We start from the raw sequence: 25,082 nt of genomic DNA on the forward strand, positions 1-25,082 counted from the left end.
ACTCAAATGAAGGTGTAGAACCATCTCAGGGATGATCAGATGAAATGGACAGAGCCTAAGTTAAATATATGAGTGTCACAGCAAAGGGTCTGAATACTTATGACCATGTGATATTTCAGTTTTTCTTTTTTAATAAATCTGCAAAAATGTCAAAAATTCTGTGTTTTTCTGTCAATATGGGGTGCTGTGTGTACATTAATGAGGAAAAAAATGAACTTAAATGATTTTAGCATATGGCTGCAATATAACAGAGAGTGAAAAATTTAAGGGGGTCTGAATACTTTTCGTACCCACTGTAGGTGGTGGCTGCACTGTACCTTTATCCTCTCAATGCTCGCCTCTACTCTCAGCTGCTGCACCATCCGCCGGGCATTAGCGATATTATTGGAACCGTGAGCCTTTGAAGACATCCTGGGCAATCCAACACTGCAGTGAAGAAGAACCGGGAAAAGCATGAATAAAACTGAACAGAATGAGGCATTAGTATAGAGTGGGTTTGGCATATTAAGTAAAGATGTAACGAGGCTTTAACACAAATGAAGATAAATATGTTTGTCTTCAATGGATAAAATGTGGAGGTAAAACTGAAATCAGGCTTTGTTTTCTTACTATTCTGCACCTTTAGATATATGTTCAGGGCAAGCTGGAGGCAAGACAATAAAAACAAAGTCTGTCAAATTGGGAAAGCACCTCAACATAGTCTGTACACAATCTGTAAAGCACACAAAGTCCACCCTCATTTCAGATTACAGGAAAAACATGGTTGTGATGACAACTATGTGCAAAAATCATCTTGTGTAGGAGATAAAACAGAATGAATAAGCAGGAAATACTGAAAAGGTGTGGGCCACTAACACGGTCAGTGCAGGGAAATGTGGTATATTAAGCTAATAAATGATTTAACTACGTTACTGTAGGTGAATTTGCCCTAATCATTATGGTGGTTTAATAAGGGTAAACAACTCCCCCTCCGTGCTTCCTCTTCTGCTGCAGCATTGTTCCCAAAAGTGACACCATCAACAGTTTGTTTAAATCTGGCTCTGCACTAAGTATACACAAACCTGTGCGTATTTACACCCATGCAAATAATATTTTTAGTAGGCTCATTAACATGTAGTGAACAGTTGCAGCACATTAGGGGTTTTAAAGTTTCCTTGTTTATAAGAAGTTATTTTACACACCTTGAGGCTGAGCAGTACATGCAATATACTGAAATGCCACAGTGTGAACATAATCCAATAGCAGCAAGACTACAAAAATGACTAAAAACTGCACACTACGGGAGATCTCTTTTCAAAGAAAAGCTACAGCAGTGTAAAAAGTTTAGGCACCAAGGACTGATGCCTGGGAGAACAGTGTTTGAAAGGCTATTGGATGTTGGAGAAATCCTGCTGATCATTCACAAACCGGAGGAACAAGCCCAGGCATGTCTTTAAGTCTGTGTGGGAGCTGTGACTCTCTTGCGATCTTTTATTACTATTTGTCTTTTCTCATACAAACACATATTTCCTGTCACATTTTTGCAATATACTTGTCGTCTTGTGACACACCGCACTTTCACCAAACCTTTTCTCAGTAGGGAACAGGAAGCTTCAAGCAGTTTCTCAGAAGTTTATTGTGAAATTCTAAAGAAAAATCTCCAGCAGGGTCAGGTGGTTTATTTTATAAATGAAAATAAAGGTTTCAGCTACATGCTGTATGTGTCCATCGTACATTTTGTTCCATCTGCATTTTTTTGTAGAACGTTTTGCTCCAAACACTTAAGTTAAAAGTGCAGTGTTGTGTAATCAGGCCTCAGTCACACTAACTGTAAATAGAAAGGATAATAGGGGACGGTAACAGGTATGAACTTACAGCCATAAACAGCCCTAAAACTGGTTCAAATGTTTCGTGTTGGACTGTGTTTTGTTTGACCTCGTTTGCCCTGCAGGATGTTGAGACTCCAGACAGCCTCTGATGCTCTAGCTGGATCACACGCGTTTGTGTCAGGAACAAAGAGTGACAGAAGAACAAAGACAAAAACGGAGACAGTAAAGGAAAGAAAACGTCCATTTTTGGACCTCTGCCAGGGAACGCCTGATTAGAGAGTCTCATTTCCATCTAGAGATAAGTAATCACTCCAAAGGAAACAGCCCGAGATGACTCAGAGCTAAAATGTTATTGATATCATGAAATGAGACATGAAAGGGTCATGCAGTACAATGTAAAGTGAACAATCATCCCAAGGACACACTCTCAGCTTAGTTATAAAGGTGAGACACCACAGGTGAAGAGGAAAACAAAAATCCTTTCAACCATACATGATGAGAGACTGCTAGAGGGGGAAAGTAACTAAGTACATTTATTCAAGTACTGTACTTGCGTACAGTTTTGAGGTATCTGTAGTTTGAGTATTTTCAGCTACTACTTCTTTCAACTTCGCTACATTTCAGAAAAAAAATATTGTACTTTGTACCACCTACAATTATTTGATAACTTTAGTTACTAGTTACTTTTCAGATTGAGATTAATCAAACAAAATACAGTATGATCATAAAACTTTACTGATCCCTGGCGGAAAATTCACAAGCTACCCAGCAGTATGTAAAGTACTTGAAATATAAACATATAAGGTAGTTAAAATTAGCTCTGCCTTTACCAGCTGCAACCTTAAATGTGATGTTCATAATAATGCATCAGTAAATATAATCCAGTAATATACATTAATGTGAACTGTGCCATTCTGCATAATAAGTACTTTTACTTTTGGTACTGCAAGTATATTTTGATGCCAGTACTGTTATACCTTTACTTAAATAACATTTTGGGTGCAGGACTTTTACTTGTAGCAGAGTATTTTTATGCTGTGGTTTTGCTGCTTCTACTTAAGTAAACAATCTGAGTACTACTTCCACTAGTGGTGAATGTGTTCACTTCTATAGTCTGGAGGTCTCTAAGACCAACTTGTGCAGATCACCTTAGGCTTCCTTCTTTGACAAACAGATATAAGGTTTGAAATGATGTGGTTCAGCTCATCACTAACATTTCTTTTTGCTGCAAGAACAGGTTAAGATATTTCTTTAGACTTTTTTTTTATTGTTGAAATATCAGTTATACAAGTACAAACGCGCAAACACAGTAATCATGTCAGTAACAAGGTCAATCATTTGTAATAATAATAATAATGATCTCAGTGACTTTCTCAAACAACAAATTTTAGTGGCGATCATTCAATTTGAGCACAGCTTAGTCACAAACGTCTTTGTATGCCATCTGCTTCAGATGCTTTCCTGGGCAGCTATTTACTGCTACCAGGCAAAAACCTGGGCCTCCTGGAAGTGCCAAGCAAACCTGACTCTACATTGTTTATACACTGTGCAATGTGCAAACACAGTACATATGCTGCTGATCAGGAAGACAATGAATAAAGAGCACTTGGCTGTGAGCAGCTGGGTTGACAGCGTTTCAGGTTTCTGCACTGCTGAAATGCCTGTGGATGGTCTCCTGTAACCAACTAGGTGACTCTTGAGGAACTGATACGACCTGCAAGGCGAGGGTCTCATCAGGGTGGTAGTCAAGCTAAAGCTACCACTAGCAAGCTGTTAGCACATTTATTGCCAACTGGTTGTGTGAGCTGTTATTATAAAATGTATAATAACTGGATGTATCTATTTTAAAATGTCACATTGGATGCATGTTGGTAGAAATGGATTTGTCTCACTCATCCACTGTAAAAACGATGGACAGGCTGACAGTTCCCAGAAGTGAAGCCAAGTTGATCGCCCCCTGGTAGCTGGTTGCAGTCAGTGGTGGGCCGTCAGGGCCAGCAAGGCCTTCTCTGCTGGCCTAAACACTATTAGAAGCACTGACCTACATTTACAACCTAAATTCTAATATTTGTTCCATGAAATTGTACAAATTTATTCCCAACAGTCTATTCTCTTCATTTCGTAGTATTTCTCTTGGCTGCACCGCTTCCAGTACGTGTATGTGGACGTTATATTTTTTTTGTCCAATCAGATTTCAGCCTCTATGTGTTGCCATGTCAATCTAATCTGCCCAGGGCCTTCAGAATCAGAAGTGCTGGCTGATGTAACTTAAACTATGTTAGCAATGGGACTGTTTCTTTAACCAATCAGATTTAAAATACGCCTCACAGGGCCAGCTAGCTGGCCCACAATGATGTCAGCATTTTTCCGTCCTCAGATTGATTGGTTGGTCAGAGCAAAACTAGAAAAGGACTTACTGGTGGAACTGAAACGCAGAGATCACTTCTATGACAGAGTCATTGAAGTCTTCCTGCGCAAAGAAAGGACGATGGATTTTGTCTATAAATAAATAAATAGCATCTCTGGTGAGTATGATGTATTTTATTTAAATTTTGTATGTTTTTGTCATGTTATTAGATGAATATTGATTCTGAACTGCTCTAGATGGTGTACGTGGCACAGTTGCGGTTGTAGTGTAGAGGTTTGGAGTTGTCTTAACTGGGTTTCTTGCTTTAGTAAAAATGGTACTCACCCTCAATACCTCTCTCTCTGTAATGCCACGCTTTGTTATATTGTGTTTTTGTATAGTATTGATGATTTCTATAATTGTGGTGTACAGTGGCGGTATTAAGAGGTGAATTAAGTTGGGTAAGTCCCCACTGAAGGCCCACATACCAAATGCACAGCCGTCACTGGTTGGAGTATAGATCATAAATCCTGCCTCCTCCATGTTAGCAGATGGGACATGAGCCAAATTAAAAACTCCCAGAGGTCAGTTCTGTGGTTTTTGGTAAATAATATCACACTAATTTGTATTTAGGTGGTCATTTTTCGGATGTATTTGTTTTTAATAAGTTATTTGATGATATAAAAAGGTGCATTTCAGTTGATTTGACTGCTTTGACAGGCGGCCTGATGGTGTTACTCCACTTCTGGTTGCTACTGTGCAGAATCTGGTTGCAAAAAACAAGATGACGGCCGCCATATTCACATTCGTTTGGCTCCATTTTTGCACAGTGGAGGGAAGTGGAGACACCATGTCCATTGTACATACAGTATGTCAATAATCTCACTTTAATGGCACTGAGCGGTTTCTTCTCCATTATCACTCATGATTTATCCTGTTATATTTGTATGAATATTGGTTAAGTACGTTTTAGAGAATTTTGGTACATTTTCTAGTACCACTGTGTTATTCACTTCTTTACTGGTTACCTTACAACAGCACAAATCAAGCAAGGCTACTGAAAAGTAGCCTTCTGACGCTGTCCTGTTCTGTCATTTGACTGAGTGGGACATGCAGAGGGAAAAGACACCACCACTGTAATTTAAGATGAAGTAAAGACAGAATTAATAGTCTGCGACTCCATGGCACCAAAAGATCAGTTCAGTTAGCATGTGGAGTGGGAGAATGAGGCAGGTCTTAAATCCTACCAGCACTCAAATGATTTTTGCAGGCAAACTGCCCCAGTTGAGCCAAACTTTGCAGCCCCTGTGATGTGATGCCAGATTCTACCAGCACCACCGGTCTGACTGAAACTCTATGGGAGGGCACCAATGTGTGTGTCTGGCATTACACACCATGATGTACATATAAGAGCCCTACTAAAAGTAACCTCCACAGTACAGAAAAAAAGACCACCGCCTTTACAGCCCACCCTATTACAATACACACACACACACACATACACAGAAAGAACAGCCAGGACCACCTACTGCACAGAGCAACACGGCCCGACCGCTCTGCTGTACATTACACAACACACACAAACCCACCCACACACGTGATTCATTAACAAGTGAAGAGCAGGGACCCAGTATGAATCAGTGCCCATAACACACGATGCTGAGAGATGAAAAACTCTGTGTTACACTGCAGCTCAGACCCAAAGAAAACTCTTACATTTGCTGCTGACAAGTACAAAAGTCGTCCATTAAAGAATAAAAAAAAGAGTCCATCCTGTCAAGTTTACACTATGTGTGGTCCCTCCACTGACTCTGAGGTCTGAAAAGCCTGCAGCAGCTTTTGTAATAAAACCGTCTTACTGGAAATAAACTGCTTTAGGGCTTAAGTATTGCCGGCTGCACTTCAGACTTGACTGGCACGAGGTGATGAGAGGTAGGCAGGGATCATGCTGCTTCCACATCCAAAGCCTTCCATTTAGCTCACCCCAAAATGACAGATTAGTCATTTTATCCCCACCCTTCTGTGGTTCACAGAACTATAAAGATACAGTAAGTTAGCACCCATAGTTTAGTTTTGGGGAAAGCATTATGACAGACATTGTAGGTTATTTTTCTGTAGCTGTAACATTAACCTCAGTAACTTGGAGAGGTTTATGCAGATCAAGGCCTGGAACTATGCTTCTGAGAAGATGCATGTTAATGTCTCTGAGGACCTACACACAGAAAGGTGTTATGGGTAAGGAGCCAGTGCAGGAATCTACTACTGTCAAGTTGTAGGTGTGATGCAGAAAATAAAAAGCTCCTATACACTTCATTTAAATTTCAGTGTAAATGAAACAGCCATGCAAACACCACTCATGCATGTCTGCTTACATGAAGGCTGGAGAAGTCTGTTCAGCCTGAACTCACTGGGTCATTGGTGCCCTGATGCTGAAGTACTTGACACTGTGACAAAAAGACAGTGACCGAGTTCTCTCATTGCTGTGAACGACTCTATTCTCTTTTTCTGAAATATCAATTGAGTGTATACAGGTTCTGTATTTACCTCTTAGTGTAGTAGTTTGTACTGTTGGTAGCCGAGTCCACCTTTCCCACGCTCAATTGAAACCAGAGAATCATAGGAAATGATGCAGCATGTAATCCAGCATTAGTGTTTCTAATTTTATCTCACAAATATCACATTAAATGTTGCTGCTTCACATTAAAAGTGTTCCACCGGCGAAACGTTTACTGTGAAGCCATTGCAGGAAAAGCAACACACCTGTCTGTGAGGTTAGCGCTAAAAGCTTCTGCCTAATAAACTAGCTTCACTCTTCAAAACAAGAAAACTCATTTTTAGTCAGAGAATCATTTGGAGGTTTTTTGTTTGTATGAGCAAAAGGACCAGCATATCACATATTCACAGCAAGGTAACCAATTTTACTGCAACAAGAGACTATGGCTGTAATTACTATTTACTGACTTGTTTATTAAAACAAAATATTTGTTTTGTTGCACTGTAAACAAACAGATCTGACAAAGCAGTTACTCAAGTAGTGCTTAGTGTAGTATTAAAGTGTTGAAATCTTCAGGATTATAACTGTGTAACTCAAGGGTTATTATGTACATACTACTGATATAGATGCCTGTGCACAATTACTTATCTGCTAAAATACAAATCAAAGCTGACATTGCCTATAACACTTACGGTTATCATGTTAAAACACCCTGGAATACATATCTCCTCCCTGGCGTCTGTCTGACTTCATACACCAGCTGAGAAGTGAAGAACAGTGAATAGTAGAAAGGTGATATTTGGAGTCTAGACAGATGTCTGCAGCTTTGAACAAAAGACAGCTCAAAGACCTGGACCCCTGCCACAAACCAGTATATTGGCTCTTCTCCCTTGGGTACCCGTGCACAAACACGCACACACACACACACACACACACACACATACCTCTATCATCTCTCTCATGTAAACTGCCTCCTACTAGACCTGAAACATGCACCACCGTTTATTACTGATCAGATCTGTGCTACTATGCAGTTCCTGCGTTAACATAAACACAGTCTTGTTCTCACTTGATTACCATAAAGCAGTAACACTGCTGAGTAAAGTGGGATTGTGTTTATGATCCAGAGGGAGAGGCTCTTTCTGCCCAGTTTCTACATCTGTGAAAGAGAAAGGGTGAGGCAGGAGGAGATGGTGTGGGCTTGCACACTGTGAGAACCACCAGAGTGATATCACTGCTTTCCCACCAGAAGAAAGAATGGAGCTGCTGTTAGGTCTTGGTTTCTTTGGCAGCCACTGCCATGCAGCTGATACTGCAAATATCAATGACTTTGTTTACTACAATAGACCAAACCTTAAAAACTGTAAGCCCTCAAACACCTACACCATGAACTAATGTTTCCAAAAAAAAAAGACAAAATGTCTGGCCATTAAGTCACCTCATGCACAAAAATGCCTTTTTAACATTCAGAAAAATCTTGAAGAGCAGTTATAACAAGCAGACAAATAAGAAAAACTGTAAGAGAAAGAGCAGTACAGGCAATGCAAACAGGAGCATTGGGTTTATCAGCTGCAAGTGGATAGAGCCCACGGTGAAGAGCACAGAGCTGAAAGACAAAACTGCACTGTGTGTGCTTTAAGGGGAACTATGACGGGGACACAGTGCTGCAGGTATGACAGCGGTGATAGTGAAGTTGACACGAATCCACCCACTCACAGTACTAAGGGAATACTGGGAAATTTGGTGTTCTCAATGCTGGTCTACAAGATTGTGAGGGCTATCCATTAATCCTGTGTAAAGCAGATGTTTCCAGGAAAAGCGACAGGACTGTGAAAAGCTAAACGCAAAGTGGCTCAGATTAAACACCATGAACATAAGACCCCATACAGTAGGTTCTGGCAAAGTGCACAGTCCTGCAGGTTCTATGGCTTGCCAGAATGGGAAGAAAAACCCAGCACACTGTAACACAGTCACAGTGTCTAGACAGAAGACTAGACTAGACTCATTTGTGCAGGATTTCTAAATCCTTAATTCATATGCAATTACCTGAGGTTCATTCCTTTCCAAATGCACTATGAATGATTCCTTGTTTCAAGCTCAGATGAGATGGCTGACAAGTTTTGCTACAGGAATTACAAGTCAACCCAGTATATTGTGAACTGAATTCAAAAGCACTAAGCTACAGAAAGAAAAGGTACCTATCAAATTTGATAAGGTAAGCATATCTAGCAAGTCAAGTAAGCTAATCAGTGTTCTTAAACATGATGATATTTAGAACAGGACTGTGTGACTGATGGCACAAAGAGTGGCTGGAACAAGACTGAAGAGCAGCAGCATGTGTGACTCTGACTACCTGATATAATGACAGATAACAAAGATAACATGAGAAACAAGTAACAATCACGTACATAGTGAGAATTCACATGGTCCATTAAGACAGTCTGTACCTGGCCAATCTCCAGTTGGCCTCCACTCCACAGCACAATTCACACACTCATTACTTGACTAATGTTGCAGCAGACTCATTGCAATTCATAAAAAAATATCATTATCCTTTCACCCTCTTCTTGGGCTAATCAGTTTAATTTATGAATGAAAACACGTGGATGGATGTTTGCTTTTGGCATTTTCAAAGTAGTAAAACAATGGCCTTGACTTTTTTTTTGCTTCTCCCACACACACACACCTTTGAGTCAGGTGGTATAATATGGCTTCTAAACTGCTGAGTAGGACATCTCATGCTAGAAGGGTCAGCTATGCTGTTGCAAATTATCAGCTGTGGAATCTTAACTGTGGGTGCAGTGCGGTTTAAATGCTAGGGGCAATGTAGTGTAAGTGCAGTGTAGGCAAGTGAAGGTCTAATGGACACCTGCAGCAGGTGTAGGGGACGGGGGTCAGCCTGGGAACACCAGAATATAATCACGGAGCACTTTCATAACAATATGGGAGGCACCCACTTAACTAAAAAATACTTACACCCTCCTTTTCTTTTGAAATCTTTGCTATAAAGACGTATTTACCAGCACAATGCATGACATCAGATTCTACGTATTCACACTAAGTCTTAGGCTGGAACTTGATTAAGCTTTCATATCAATGATGGTGCAATCAATAGTGCCATTTACGTAGTGGTATCAAATATAACACAAATAAAGTGAGTCCACTTAAAAATACTGACATCTCAAGTGGCTAATTTACTCTTCTCTCATATGGGAAATGCCGAGGAAGAGAAGACAAATACAAACTGTAAGAGGCACAAAGAAAGAATGTCTCAAAGTCAGGAACTAGAGCTGACAATGATCAGGAAATGTCTCATCTTTCTATTTATGCAACTGTCACCTCCTTGGATTCCTTCCACAGGAGAAGTTAGAGATAAAAAGTGAATTATGCAAATGACTTTGTTAACACTCAACAAGTATTCAGACAACTCCCGGACTAGACGCAGGATCCCACATTTGAACAACACATAAACAGACACGGGGACAGCCAGTGCCTCATTGACATCATTAGTACTTAGAATACGCACTAAAAATAGCCAAGTGCTCTGTGTTGTTGTTGGCTACAGTGGAGCTGGTTTCAGGTACAATACTACTCCCAAAAGTAGCAAAAGTACAACCGAATTTAACGCCAGCTGGGTGTCATTCAGATTACCAAGGTCTCTGCAGTCTTCACTGAGGTGCCTATGAGCCTCTGGTTCCCCATTAATTGGCTATTATCAAGCCCAGGGCAGCCCAAAACAAACAGAGGCCTACGCCAGATAATGCCCTTCAGACGTCACTACAGACGCACAGAGGGTGACACGGCTAGGCAGACAGGCTGCCAGGCAGCATCTCTCTGCTCTGCCCTTGGAAAACAAACAGCATTATTGTCCAAAAATGGCACAAAAGAAAGCTTAGCTCAAGCCGAGTGGAATTTGCTGGAAATTGATGCAGGAAAGCAATGAATGCTCGGGCAGAGGGCTGTAGAAAAAGACATGTGCTTGCAGCAGAGACTGGGGGAGAGATAAGAGTGTGTGTGTGTGAGGGAGAGAGAGTTCAGCCGGAGAGGGCAAGTTGTGCAGCTGTGTGTATGTTGCATTTGGTCGCGTGCCAAAATTGTGCTGCCGGCGACAGGAACGCCATAAAACCTAAAGCTATTGTGAGTGCTTTGCCTTTTCGCCCCAGTCCCTCTTTCCTCTGAAAGCTACTATTCAGGACTAAGGCAGGGAGATACTACACAATGGATCTCCATCTCTGGCCCAACACTGCCCTGCCTATATGGAACAATAAACAAATGTATTCAGTCTTTCCAGTCTCCGCCCCTGAGCTGGTCTGACTGCATGTATGTTACTACTGCAGCAAAGGTGGAACAGAGAAGGCCAAAGGTACAGCAGTGTTGTTAGCTGGGTTGTCTGACCCTCCTCCCTGCTGGAGCTGCAATAACAACAGTGTGCATGTATGGAATAATTGATAATGGATTGGACGTCACACAGCCGATTAGAAAACAACATAAAGGTCATAAAGATGAACTTGTTTTTAAGTGAAGAGGAAATTGGATTAGTCACAGGGTGACAAAGACAGATAGCGTGAGTGTGCATACGTGAGACAATAATTGCATGCCTGTCTGTGTGTGTGTGTGTGTGTGTGTGTGTGTGTGTGTGTGTGTGTCAAAAGGTGCAAAGTCCATTTTTGGATATTTAGCTATACACATCGTTTAAAGCTAGTAATAATGTAAAGAAAACAAACAAGAATGACATTTCACATTTTTGTCAACTGAACGTGCTCAATATATTTAATAATTTTGGAATATAAAGGTTAAATCTTGTACTTGCACTGCTATGCTGGTGAGATAAACGAGGTAGCAAATATGAAGAATAAACTAATGTTTGAAGTCAGTAACAGCTACCAACCCCCTGCCACAGGACAAAGGAATGAGTGGTAGAAAAATGCTGGCTGCATGATTTCCTCTGTCAGGAGGTGCAGAGAGGGAGAGAAAGAGAAAGTGGGAAAGGAAACAAAACGTTTTTCATACTATCTGAAAAGTGCAACAAATCTCACTTTTCTGCATCACATATGATGAGAAACAGAATATTTTCTGGTTTTCCATCACAAAGTGCACAGTAGTTTTGATTCATCGTTTTTGCTCAATTGTACACATCACTGTGCTTTTCTTTAATATGTTCACACAGTTTGTCACATGCATGATATTATTAAAACACCTACCACCTCTCATCATGCATATATCTGTCAATATCTGACAGGGAAATCTGAACAAGCAAAGTTCTTCAGAACACTCGCATGTCCTGTTGCGTCAGACGGTTGATATTTATCCATCGCTTCATTAAATCGGTGGATATGCAAGAAGGGGTGCTTACTCTAGGGTGTCACTTTCACACTGCTGACCTTTGTCCTCACAAGTTCAACAGGGCAGCAGGAACAGTGTGGATATCATTTTCTTTCATGAGTGTGAGCAGTTTCCCTCACTTGTGGGTCATCTCTGAACTTAGATAAGAGGATCCATGGCTTTTTTCTTATTTTAAACAAGCCACACAATGTTGAAAAGAAGCATCTTCAAGATACCCGAATCTTCCTCCAGCCTACAACTAGCGTGAGATAACTTTACAAGTGATAGCGAGTAAGACACATGGCATCATGGTGTCTTTATCTATAATGCTGACTGAATAGTTCAGGACCCAGTGGTCCACATTATCTGCAGGTAAGAAGGGACAATTCCGAACAAACAAGAAGCGGAATGACAGGCACTTGGAGGAGGGAAGCTTACTGCATGTGACTACAAGCTGCTAGCACAGTTGCCCAGGTTACTGGAGCAGGAAAAAGGGCAGAGCCAAAGGCCAAGACAGGACTGAAAGCAAAAAGCTGTCCTGACTTGTAGTCCTAGTAGGGGTCAAGCTCAAAATCTTTGGATCCAATATTGCCCATAATGCAAACAGACAGTACGTTTTGCTCCCTGAGTACATCCCAGTTCATCCAGCTGACAATGACAGCTTTGACTGGCGGCCTGATACCGTGGCTCAGCCTCTGGTCGCTACTGTATAGATTCTATACTATAGAATCTGGTTGCAAAATGTGTCACATAAGCAAGATGGCCGCCTCCGTATTTGAGATATTCTGGCTTCACTTCTGTGTAGTGGCAGGAAGTGATGATGTGTGATCTATTTTTATATACAGTCTATGATGACCACACACACATCCATATGTATAATATATTAAACAATAAAACTGAATATTAAAATGTATAAAGTAAAACTGTTTAAAGCAAAGTAAAGTAAAAGCAAAATGTACTTAATAGACTGAAAATGAAACAACTGATGGTGTAGAATTTGTCCAAACCTTATTTTCTTATATTTAAAAACAGGCTACCATTTTATACCAACAATATGTGTGATGCTGGATCCTAAAAGCCTTCTTTCAAACTCCACATCTTGAGTTTGGGCCTCCAGCCTCACTAGCAGAAAGTGTTAAGCCCAAATCAAGATTAATCTGGTTGACATTACCCGTATTATTCTGAACATTTTTGGCAGCTCCATCTGAGAGTCATAGATGACAGCACAAAACTGGGATGAGGAAACAAATGCCTGGGTAAAATCTGTGCAGTAGCTTTTAAAAATTCAGAAGAACAAGAGGACGAAATCATTACACCACTACATAAAATCCCTGTAAATCCCCCCAGAAGAAGATGAAACAATCCCAGGGTCACTCAGGATGTTGCACCTGGGGTACTCAGTGTGACTACAGCAAACTGAAACACCCATCAGCCTAACAAAAGTCAAAAGTACTTTTGGTTTTGTTTTGGTTTTTACATTTACAGAATTCCACAGAGACACAGGCTGGAAAGAAGAAAATTAGAGAATGAAATCCCCATTGTACATCTACATCATTTAGAAAGTGACTAGTTTTCTGGTGTACAAGTCTAAGCTAAGTCAGAAAAAGTATCTTAAGTGTGGTTACACTTAAGACATCCAGGCAAGACAGTTTAAATTATTACAGGTAAAATACACAGAGGCAGACAGACCTGCACACAGCCAGACCGACTTACAAACACCCCCCCAAACACACACATAGGGGTCTGAGTTACTATTAATCAGGAGCCACATGAATGACTGCGACTCCCTCCAACCACCATGACTGCATTCAGTTTCAAAGACATGCCGTCGGGGGGGGGCTGCCCTGTGGGTTACACTGAGGCCACTTCCTCTGCAGCCCACCCTGAGCCCCTTCAAAAGTCAGGTTTGCCTCCTCCTCATCCTCCCTATCTGTGTCCCTTTACTTCCTCTCTTTTCATGTTTTACCCATTTCTCAACACAAGCAGGTCATTAGGTCCTCCTTTGTCATTCATAAAAAATAGTTCAGTGGACCTTTAAAAGAAACAGCATCAAAGTCAAAACGTATGTCCAAAGTCTCTGTACAAGACACGACAGGCCACAGAAAACTGCCTTAAGGGAAAAAGATGTCTTTCTAAATTGTTCCACATGGTCACACACACACATATATGAAGGTATTTTTGTGTCTTTATTCTGCAATCAAATAAAATATTTATGAGAGCAAAACTTAGGTATTGCAATCAAAATACATTTCTTTGCAAAAACAAAAGGTTTTTAATGTCAAATATAAAGCTAATTTTATTTTATTTTTTTAATAATCATGTAACTTTTTTCTTTGTTTGTCGTTTGTCCGTAAAAGCTTCGCTTGCCGTGCACAGGTTTTTCTATTTGCAGAGAAGTCTTTGGCTGCAAATAAAAAAACAAAACAAACTTTGCAGGTCCAAATCATCAGCATCACCGGCCAATAAAGACACAGCATCATACCTCACTCCTCTCAGACACACAACCAAAAGATTTTGTTACTGTTCAGAGAGGTAATTGCACAAGGAGCAACTCAACAAGAACCATCACTGGACAGAAAATGAGGCCTTGTTCCACCAAGCACCAGAAAAGGAGTAAATGACTCTAAATTGTAGCCAAACAAACCATCAGAGTGCACCGAATGTGAAAGAATTTGACAAGAGTGTGAATGGGGCACCTGATGTCAGCAAAGGAGGAGACACTGGTACTGTGGGTGAGGAGACAGGCAGCCATTGTGCATCTCTTGGACACCTGTTTCTGCTTGTTTTATACAGGGAAACGTAGTGTAGTGTCAAACAAAAACTGTGGGGCCCAAAGCAACAAAGAGGGGTGCAGTCTTTTCTCTTAAATATAGCAGAGATACGTAGTGAGACGTCCCCCTTCACTACAGGTGTTGTGCTCTTTTCCAAATTCCTGACTAGGCCTCAGTGAGAACGCACACACTGGCCTTTGTGTGGGATGCCAGCAAACTTCCACACAGACTCATAAAGGGCTCTGAAGCAACAGAAGAATCCATCAAAGTGACACTGTTTCTCCTGCCTGCTCACACTCTCTCACACTCTCTCACACACACACACACACACACACACACACACACACAGAGAGAGCTGGCTTTACACACTGATTCCACTACATGCCCTATGAATCATTCATTTATCTTTGAAGCCTATATGTTGTTTCTGCTGCATCTCAAACTTTTCTCCAGTTAGCTGAAAAGCGCATGTTGCTGAAACAACACTGCACAACATCAACAATGATATATCATATTCCAGAGTTGTTGTTAACACATTTCATGCTTCAAAGGAGTCCATATCCATTCCTATTCTTCCTTACCTGTCTGACAGGAAGGTGTCTTATGCTGGCTGGGCTCTCTGACAGGATAGGCCCATATTTGGGCTTGTCTGTTGTGCATGTCAGAGGAAATAGCGCACTGTAAGCGAGGAGAGTGTCCTTACAAAAAGGCGTGCCTTCCTGTGAGTGGGAGTTCTTCAAAGCACTTCACCCAGTCTAAAGAGAAAGAAGGACCGGCTTTACATCATGACATTCCTACAAACTCTTATATACAGGAAAGGCCTGTCCAAACTTTGAAGGCAATCACATGTGCAGTGATGCCAAATTGAACAAAGCATTTGACAGAAATGTGGTGTCAGTTATTCTGGGATGGACAAATGCCAGAAAAGTCAGAAACATTAGGGGAAAATAAATAAATATAAAGTTAAAAACACCTTAAGAAATCACCTTAAGCATATAAACTACAGGAAGGTTACCAACAAACAGAAGATCATCTAAAGAGTAAAGTTCATCTGTCGGCCCTGGGCGTTAATAACACCCTGCTTGTGTTGTTTGCTACAGAGTAAATTATTCGGACTGTAATACACTCTACAGGGATGCGCACCCACTGTCTGAGCTGTCTGTTGGGACAGATAACTGAAAACTGAGTCATGTCACAGGTGCAATGTACTGTGTTCAACATGCTCTCATTGCTGGAAGAGGTCTCATTCACACACACTCACACATGTTCTGTCTCTCTCATGAGAATAAACAGCAAAGGCAAAGTATAATGGACAGATTTAATAAAAGCTTACAGTATGGTTGGACCACCTGGCAATGCCAAAGTGACAGATGGCATATGTGTGACACAGAGTGTGAGACAAGGAGCAAGATAACAGCTTTGTCATTTGGAGGGCAAACGGGAAACGTAGCAAAGTTGGCTTTCAAGTTGGCATCGTGCGGGCACAAGGGCTCATAAATACTTTCATATAAAACCACAGCCGATGTTACAGCACTGGTTCAAAGCACAATAAAGCACCATGTTAAAAAAAAAATTCAGTTGTTCAACAGCCAGCAACTAGGAGGAAGGCAGGGAGCGGTCAGAGTGCACCACCCAGTGGCAGAAAGAAGGTACTGACGATTTGTGGATGATAACTACAGCACCTATAAAAAGTATTCACTGAACATCTCCTGGAGTTCAGTTAAATCCATCATGAAGAAATGGAAGGCATATGGCACATGTCTAAATCTGCCTAGATCAGGCCGTCCTCACAAACCGAGTGACCGTGCAAGAAGGAGACTAGTGAGAGAGGCCACCAAGACACCTATGACTTCTCTGAAGGAGTTACAAGCTTCAGCAGCTGAGATGAGAGAGACTCTGCATACAACAACTGTTCTTCACCAGTCTAAGCTTTATGGGAGAGCGGCAAAGAGAAAGCCACTGCTGAAGAAAACTCATATTAAATCTAAGCCAGAGTTCCCCAAAAGGCATGTGGGAGACTCCATGGTCAAGTGGAAGAAAGTTCTTTGGTCTGATGAGACCAAAATGGGGACAAGACGCTGTTTGGCGGACACCAAACACTGTACACCACCACAAATACACCATCCCCACTGTAAGGCACGGTGGTGGTGGCAGCGTGGTGGGGATGCTTCTCAGCAGCCGGCCCTGGAAGGCTTGTAAAGGTAGAGTGTAAAATGAATTTGGCAAAATATAGGAAAATCCTGGAGGACAAACTTATTCAGTCTGCAAGAGAACTATGGCTTGGGAGAAGATTCATTTTCCAGCAAGACAATGACCTGAAGCATACAGCGAAAGCTACACAGAAATGGTGAGGCAACAAGGTGAGTGTTCTGGAGTGGCCGAGTCAAAGCCCAGACCTCAATTCAAGAGTATTTGTGGCTGGACTTGAAAAAGGCTGTTCACGCCCGATCCCCGAGCAACCTGGCAGAGCTGAGCAGTTTTGCAAAAAAGAATGGAGTAAAATTGCAGTATCCAGATGCAAGTCTGACTGAGACCTATCCACACAGACTCAGTGTTGTGATTGCAGCAAAAGGTGCATCTACTAAATACTGACTTGAAGGGGGTGAATATTTATGCAGTCACTTATTTCACATTACATATTTTTATTTGACATTAGTTTGTAGAAACCTGTTTTCACTTTGACATTAAAAGAGGTTTGTTTGTAAAATTTTTTGTCAAAAAAGTCAAATTATATTTTATAAGCACAGTAACTGCGGCTTAAAATGCTTTGTCTGATTTCAAAGAACTGATTTCTGTGGCTCCACCAAATCTATTGGCACTATAACAAGATTAAAATTATGCTTTGGTTTACTTAAATGTGGTAAAACAGTCTACTGTATTTCTCAAGTCACTACTATGCACATAATATGTAAATAGCAGTGCGGCCTCTTGTTCAAATTATATAAAAGGATTATAAAAACCTACACAGCCCTCAATACAGAACCCACAAAATGTACTTTAAGGGCATGTGTTGTGTTATTTGTTGGCTGCTGAGTGTCAGGACACATCATCCCTTCCTGTGACGTGGCCACTGCAGAACATCAGACTGCACAGTAAGAAACATGTGGTGTGCTGATTGCTCTGATGATGTTTTTCATACTAGTGTTTTATTTTGGAAATAATATATAATCCCCGGGTTATTTGGTAACAATATGAATCAGTGGAGAAAAATGTTTCCTTTAAATCAAAACTTGAGAGTTTACAGCATGTACAGTACTTCCTCATATCTATCACAGAGTCCAGTTGAACAGCAGGGGGACGGTGAAGAGATGTCTGGGCATGTGGCAGTTTGAAACAGGCCTAAAAATAGACTTACTGTTGTCATCGCTAATCTATAAATAACATTTTTTACTGTCCTTCTTCACACTCATTTACACTTTACTCTGTCCACCATCCTTATGACCCAAAACATACACACAGCCCTGTGAAGCTGTTTGATCTGTCAGTAAGGCAGGTTCTCCTTCATAAGGGACCAATATGTCATCTTTGCAATTTAATTAAAATTGGAAGTTGGCTGCCACAAACACTTAAGTCATCATCAGTTATTCGGCATTTTTATGAATAGGTTGATCATTTGTAAAACATCATAAAATGGTAAAAATTAAACAAACAGCACGGCACGGTGGTGCAGTCGCCTCACACCAATAAGGTTCCGAGTTCAAACCCGGGCCGACCCGGGGCCTTTCGGTGTGGAGCTTGCATATTCTCCCTGTGCCTGCATGGGTTCTGTCTAGGTACTCCGGCTTCCTCCCACAGTTCAAAGACATGCAGCTTAGGTTGACTGGTGACTAAATTGCCGGTAGGAGTGAGTGCGGGAGTGTGTGGTTGTTTGTTTCTGAGTGTCAGCCCTGTGCTAGACTGGCGACCTGCCTCTCGCCCAATGTCAGCTGGGGTTGGCTCCAGCTTCAGCATCAATTTAAACAGTCAGCAATTTAAATCTTGTATCATGTGTTCCCTTCACCTATATTAAAGTGCTCGAAACCATCACTGACATTCATTCCAGTTGATTTTCTGACAGTCTCTCCCTCATATATATTAAACAATAAATAAATAACAAATAGTCCAGCCAAGACTGAGTTGACTGACAGATTGCAGGTACAACCCTACCTTTAAGATGAGCAGTGTAGTCGTGAGAAGAAAGTTATGTTTCCTGTCACGTGGATTTAAGCGTTCGTCGTTTGGGTGGGGATGCCAGCTCTACTTTTCTGTCTCTTAACTGTCTCCTTCGTCTGACACATAACTACATAAGGAACACACTTTTTAACATGTCCTACACGTGACCAGTCTGTCCCAGATATTAAAAGGCAGACCGTCAGTGCAAAGGCAGGAAAGAAACTGAGAGCCCTGACCACCAATCGAACAATCTTGACATATTTTACAGGAATGAGGGGAAATGGAGTTACTTGCACAATTTTTCTTACCTAAATGAGACAGTTGTCATGACAATGCTTCCTGTTTGGTTTGGTGAACATGTACATCTGAAGTTGACCCAATTATTAAGTGAGCACTAACTTGCCTTATTCAAAAATCTCTTCTTATATTTGACCTGTCACATTTAAATCCTGGTAGCTTCTAAATGATATTCAGAATAGAGCAGACAAAAAAAGCACAATGCTAATGTGAAAAGATATGTTACTGAGTTCGTCTATTTTGAGCCAGTAGGGATTACAGGATCCAGTAACGCTTGGTATTTTATGAAAGCAAGTCATTCTGCTGCCAAACCAACAGATGGGTGTGACTCTGTATCCACAAAGTCACCACCACACCTCTCAGTAAAACTGCTCCTGGGTAGGGTGGTATTCAAGCAAACCAGCTACTGTAGGCTCAGCCTTGTGACTCCCAACACACAGCGTTGAGTGTACACACACACACTCACACACACACACAAAACGCACCAACTCCAACAAACCTTCAAGGGCTACAATAGGTCTTTACATACTGTAACTCTGAAATGCTAGTAAAATCATTGGCAGTTTGTGAAGAGAAAGGAAAAATGGAGGCATAGTTGGGCGTGATAATTAGAAAGAAAAAAGCATCATTTGATATTGTTAAAACAGTTAAATATCTTCAGGTACTTGGGCTGGGTATTAAATATCTTTTTTTTGTCACCAACCAATGGGTTTGTCGAAAACTGTTCGTAAATTTTCAGAATATTCGATTGTAAAACTGTTTATGGATAAAATAACCTTGTTATTTGCTTGTTTATAGCCACTCAAGTTACTCACTCTTATTGATGTAAAAATCAATACTGCTATTGGCACTCTTGATCACTGATTGACAGCAGTGGTCCAATACACCCCAGAGAAATTAAATGGAACATGACCATAGCGGTCTGCAATAACAAAAAGCATATGATATTTTGCATCCTTCATAAATGTGTGATAAAGTCCTATACTAACTTATGGAAGAGGATTAGGACCACAGTAAAAAAAAAAAAAAAAAAGTTCTGACTTTTTTTAAAAGTCAGAATTCTGAGAAAAACATGCAGTAGTCTATCCAACCAGTCTACATGATGCAGTGAATGTGTGGCCTCTCAAAGTTTACTTTTAGTTGTTTTTTGTAAAGTGATGCAACTGATGTCAGCTCAAACATCAATAAAACAATTAAGATATTATCGTAAACTATATATATCACACACTGCTACATGACCACGGTTATAAAATCCATATAAACCATTGCAGTATATATTGTAATATTGCTGCACCCTAGTATCAAGCACGGAGTGTTGACATCAAATGTCTCATCATATTCTTAAACTTGTTTACTTACTTACTACTCATACAGTTACTGACTGACTTTTATTTAGTTATTTAAGAACGTTCTCATAAGTCTACTTGTGTTTACATTGACATTTAACGTTTGATAACTTTGGCATATTTTGCTCAATGAACAAAAGATCTTTAGGACAGAAAACATAGGAGACAAACATGTTGCAACTTATGATTAATTATTATCTATCAGTTATTGTCTCAATTATTCTATTAATTGTTTCTTCTTACAAAGACACAATGAGAGTCACTGTACCAGAGTCAAATTCCTTGTGTGTTCAATATACTTGGCAAATTAAGATGATTCTGATCTGTAAATTGTCAGAGGCAATGAAAAGTGCATCAGTTTCACAAAGGCCAAGGCAGAACAGTCATTGTACAATGTTTTTCTAAGATGAAAATAGCTAAAAGACAGTATTTCAGGGAGCACTGAGCCGTTGCCATCTTGAAACACCAAGATGACAGAACAACAAACCAAAAGCCAAAGATTTTAAGTTTACTGTGATAAAAACAGAAAAGATTCACATCTGAGAAGCTGGAACCAGTGAATGTTTAAAACATTTGCCTGAAGAATTATTAAAATGACAAATTAATTATCAAATAATTGCACATGAATAATGTTTCGATTGCCTAATTATTTACTGACTAATCTTTTTTGCTCTAATGATGTTTACATTTCTTAAAAGAAGAATTGAAAACTAAGTGAAAGTTAAAACTGGGAATATTAATAAGTGTTACCAACAATTATTTAATAAGTGAAGAAGTTGATTGTTATTTTTTTCCTAAATTAAATCCATTTATCTCTAGATTGTCAGAAAACAGTGAAAACCGCATGCTGTAATTTCTCATGGTGTTGTGCTTTATATATTACTACAGTGATTAATTACACTGTGTGAATGTTCTGTGTGTGGTGTAACATGTTGAGAAAATATATGAATCACATTGCCCAGTAAGGAAGTAGTAGGAACACTCAAAAGTCAACACAGCATGTATGCACAAGCACATACACACACCACCTCCTACTTCAAAAAACTGTGTACACTGAAAGACCAGTGGGGAATCCACACACAGAGCCCTATGAGGAAATGAATCCTGGCCCAGAGAGAGGCTCAGACAGTGGCTGCCACCACATCTTCCTCCTGCACCACGCTGGCTGGCTGTCAGAAACTTGCCAACAGAGCTGCAGATCGAGTCCGGCTACATTCTGTATCTGAAGAGAGATGAACCAGGAGATGCCTCAATAGCAAGCTGGAAGCCGATATGGTATTATACAGCATCGGCTACAGCTGCGTGTGTTGCTTCCCCCATGATCCCAACAGTTCATCCATTGTTCCACAAATTAAATTCAAAAGGCAAGGCCAGAGAAAGGAGAATAAAATCGATCCTCCGCTCAATCTCAAGCTGTGCAGGGAGTCCTGTTTATCTAATCCTTGCAGTAAGCAGGATACTGTTCCCCTCTCAGCCACCTAGACCCCTCCTCCTGCTACTAATCAATTTACATGCATCACACGTCATGTTAAATCCTGCCAGCGATACTGGTCTAACCCGCTCACACAAGTCCAAATACAGGCCATGCCACCAAAGCTAGTAGAGAGAAGCTGAAAACTATTAATGGTCACATTTTTACCTCAACATTGCATCTATTTAAATGAGGGAATGACATTAAAAATTCATTTGAATGTTCTGATTTTGAAAATACACGTTGATGGTGTTCGTTCCAAGGTTGTGTGCCAGGCAAAACAGCTGTTCATGGATGTCATTATTTTCATTTCTGATAAAACAACAACAGAGGACTGCACATTTCTGCTATGACCAGTGATACTAGTGTACTGTATGCAGGAAATTAGAGCACAGATGCACAAATACTGTAAATACAAATACATAAATAAGCTGTGACCACCTGTGGGTGCATTCATGAGCAACACACTGACAGATTTTGCTGCACATGCTCCTGTCTTCACTTCTGAGGCGCATCCTCTTGCCTGGTGTCTGTCATAAAGCTGTTTGCTCCTTCATAACAAAATTTTGTGCACAAACCCTGTCACCAGTGTGAAGGCAGGAAGTGCTTCCAGTGTGTAGTGTGACTGGGCGCAGAGAGGGGGACTTTGATGTGGTGAATGGGGTACTAATGAGTTGGCCTTATCAATGGCCTGCCTGTATTCTGTCCTTGCTAATGGCCAGGGGACATCAACAGGGCTGTTGATGCTCCATATATACATCTCAGCCACTTCCCTGTGTGGGGCCTCCACTTCAGCTCTTCATCATAATCCAGTTGGTTCATGTTGGACTGTACAGTGTTGCAAGTGATTGCCTGTTGCATAATCGTCTCGCGTGAAGGAAGTGGTTTTTTTTACACATCTCTAAAAAGTGCTATTCTGTTCTGGAACAATCTGCTTGCTTTACAAAATAAGTCATTTATGTAGCAAAGAGTGGGTGGGGCCCGTGGGGGGTAATGAGGACAGAGGGCCCAGGCAGCACTAGCTATCACCTGTTGAATACCACATAAATGAAGCAGTGTGTGTGTATGCGTGGTCACTGGAATCACAGACGTGTAAAATGAAACATTACTGGGTCTGAGTTAGCTGGGGTGCCACAGAAGTGTTGCATAAACGGACAGAGACTGTGAAAGCTTGCAGCAGTGACAGTAAATATGTCTCACAGCAGACCAGATTGAGACCAGCTGTTGCTTCAATTAAAAGCCGCGCCATGTCAGCTCCTAATGTGACAGTTTATCGACACATGGCAGTCTTACCTGGCCGGGGAAATGTACAGTCAGGTCTAGCCGTGTCTCCTTTCACTTAAGCCAAACTGTATCCGTCAACAGACTGGGAGGAGACCTTTCCCTCTGCTCTGTCGCTCACGGCGCAATGTCACAACTACACCAACGTGTTTACACCATAGACAGTGGAGCACCAACTCTACACGGACCGCACTATCGACTTCACAGCTGCCGGTTCTTACTGCTTTACCTTTCCGTAGACGGCTGGTGTTAGTATTTAACTGTCATATACTTTGTTTCTTCTTTCTCAGTACGACCAGTCTCCCCCTCTTCCTTTTCCTCCTCCACTTGGACGCTTCGCGACGGGAACAGTATGGCTGGGAGGAGTGAGGCGGACCAACCGAAGCACAAATGTTCATTAGCGTCAAGCTAGCGGCTACCGGAAAAGCCACTTCCTGTTAGATTCCCACAATAACAGAGACTTTATTTTATGTTTTTGTAAAAATCGCATTTGTGCGGTAGTGGAGGAAGTACTAAGATTGCTTACAGTGTAAAAATATTCCAAAAGTAAAAGTCCTGCATTCAAAATGTTAGGCACTAAATTAATAGCATTAAAATGTACGTAAAGCAAAAGTACTCATGCAGAATGGCACATTTCACAATAGTATATATCATAGCCTATTACTTGATTATAATTACTGATTTATTATTGTGTATTTCACATTTAATATTGCAGCTGGTGAAGGTGAAGCTCATTTTATTACCTCGTTTATAAGCTTACAATTTGAGTTAGCTCTGGCTTCTGAATTTCCCACCAGGGGATGAGTAAAATCTTTTGTGTTTTATTATTCCGAGTCTGAAACATAGCTAAAGTTATCATACATGTAGTGGTTTAAAAATGAGAATATTTGCCATAGGCAGCTGCCTAATTAAATTATGAAGTCTTCAGCCTGCTTGTGTTGTGAATTTACATGAACCTCTAATTTATCAGCAGATTCAAAATTAATTAAAGGACTATGTGCAGCTCTAAAAGTTGAGAACTAACTTTGTCTTCAAGATAACTTTGTAATTGTGCGACTAAACTGAAACAAAATGTAAAAGCAAGACCTGCAGAAAAGTTGACATCAGATTAATTTTTAACTTCTCAACAGTAGTGATGTTCTTGAGACCACTTTTTGAAGACCACAGCTGTGGGGAAAGTGCTTGTGCATTGGCTGTTTTATTTGTCAACATAATTACCAAGGTCCTCCCTACCATGCACCCTAAACAAATGCACATTAAGCCAAACCAATGTTAAAAAATAAAAAAAAATTAAAAAAAAGGTGACACTGACTGGTAACTGCAGTTGTCACAAATATGTACATGTGACAGGGTAAAAAGCAAAATCTCCCAAACAGGAAATGCATATTTTATACATAGATGTAGAAAAGTAGTAAATATTGGCTGATGAAACATTATGAATGCAAAAACAAGTTTATCCCCAAAATATCACCCATTCAGAATGCACTTAATAGCTATAAAAACAACTTCCTGTCTCACACTAACTCTGTAGTTAGCTTGACTGCTATGAGAAAAGTGAAAGCAGGCTTGTTGCTTCATGAGCCTTGCAGAGGCGCACTCACCCCACAGAATGCCTTCATATTAAGCCTGCACTTGCATCCCATCAAGGTCAACTTCACTTTATTAAAAACTTATGTACTGTACCAAAAGCGATCACTCTTAAATTCTTAATTTTATGATGTTCAATATTGTATAAACAACTCTAAACACTAAAATTGTTACAAAAACACTAAATTTCTTATATATACTGTATC

The 25,082-nt window shown here is 40.6% G+C and overlaps 1 protein-coding gene across 3 annotated transcripts in view; it reads right to left on the reverse strand.

Annotated features, from left to right (window-relative positions):
• Positions 1–23,725, reverse strand: part of gng12a (guanine nucleotide binding protein (G protein), gamma 12a) — a 26,859-nt gene extending 3,134 nt beyond the window's left edge. Inside the window, exons 1-2 of one of the 3 annotated variants that reach the window (XM_020616239.1) lie at positions 23,519–23,725; positions 318–426 (exon numbers count right to left, since the gene is read on the reverse strand). In XM_020616239.1, coding sequence (XP_020471895.1) covers positions 318–410 — 93 coding nt within the window. In that variant the 5' untranslated portion in view covers positions 411–426; positions 23,519–23,725. Of the gene's footprint in view, positions 1–317; positions 427–15,323; positions 15,472–23,301 lie in introns of those variants that run through there. The other 2 variants (XM_020616238.1, XM_020616240.1) reach the window with 2 other exon arrangements.
• Positions 23,726–25,082: the final 1,357 nt, after the last annotated feature.

The sequence above is a fragment of the Monopterus albus genome, unplaced genomic scaffold, assembly GCF_001952655.1.
Source record: "Monopterus albus unplaced genomic scaffold, M_albus_1.0 scaffold172.1, whole genome shotgun sequence".
NCBI classification, from domain to species: Eukaryota; Metazoa; Chordata; class Actinopteri; order Synbranchiformes; family Synbranchidae; genus Monopterus; species Monopterus albus.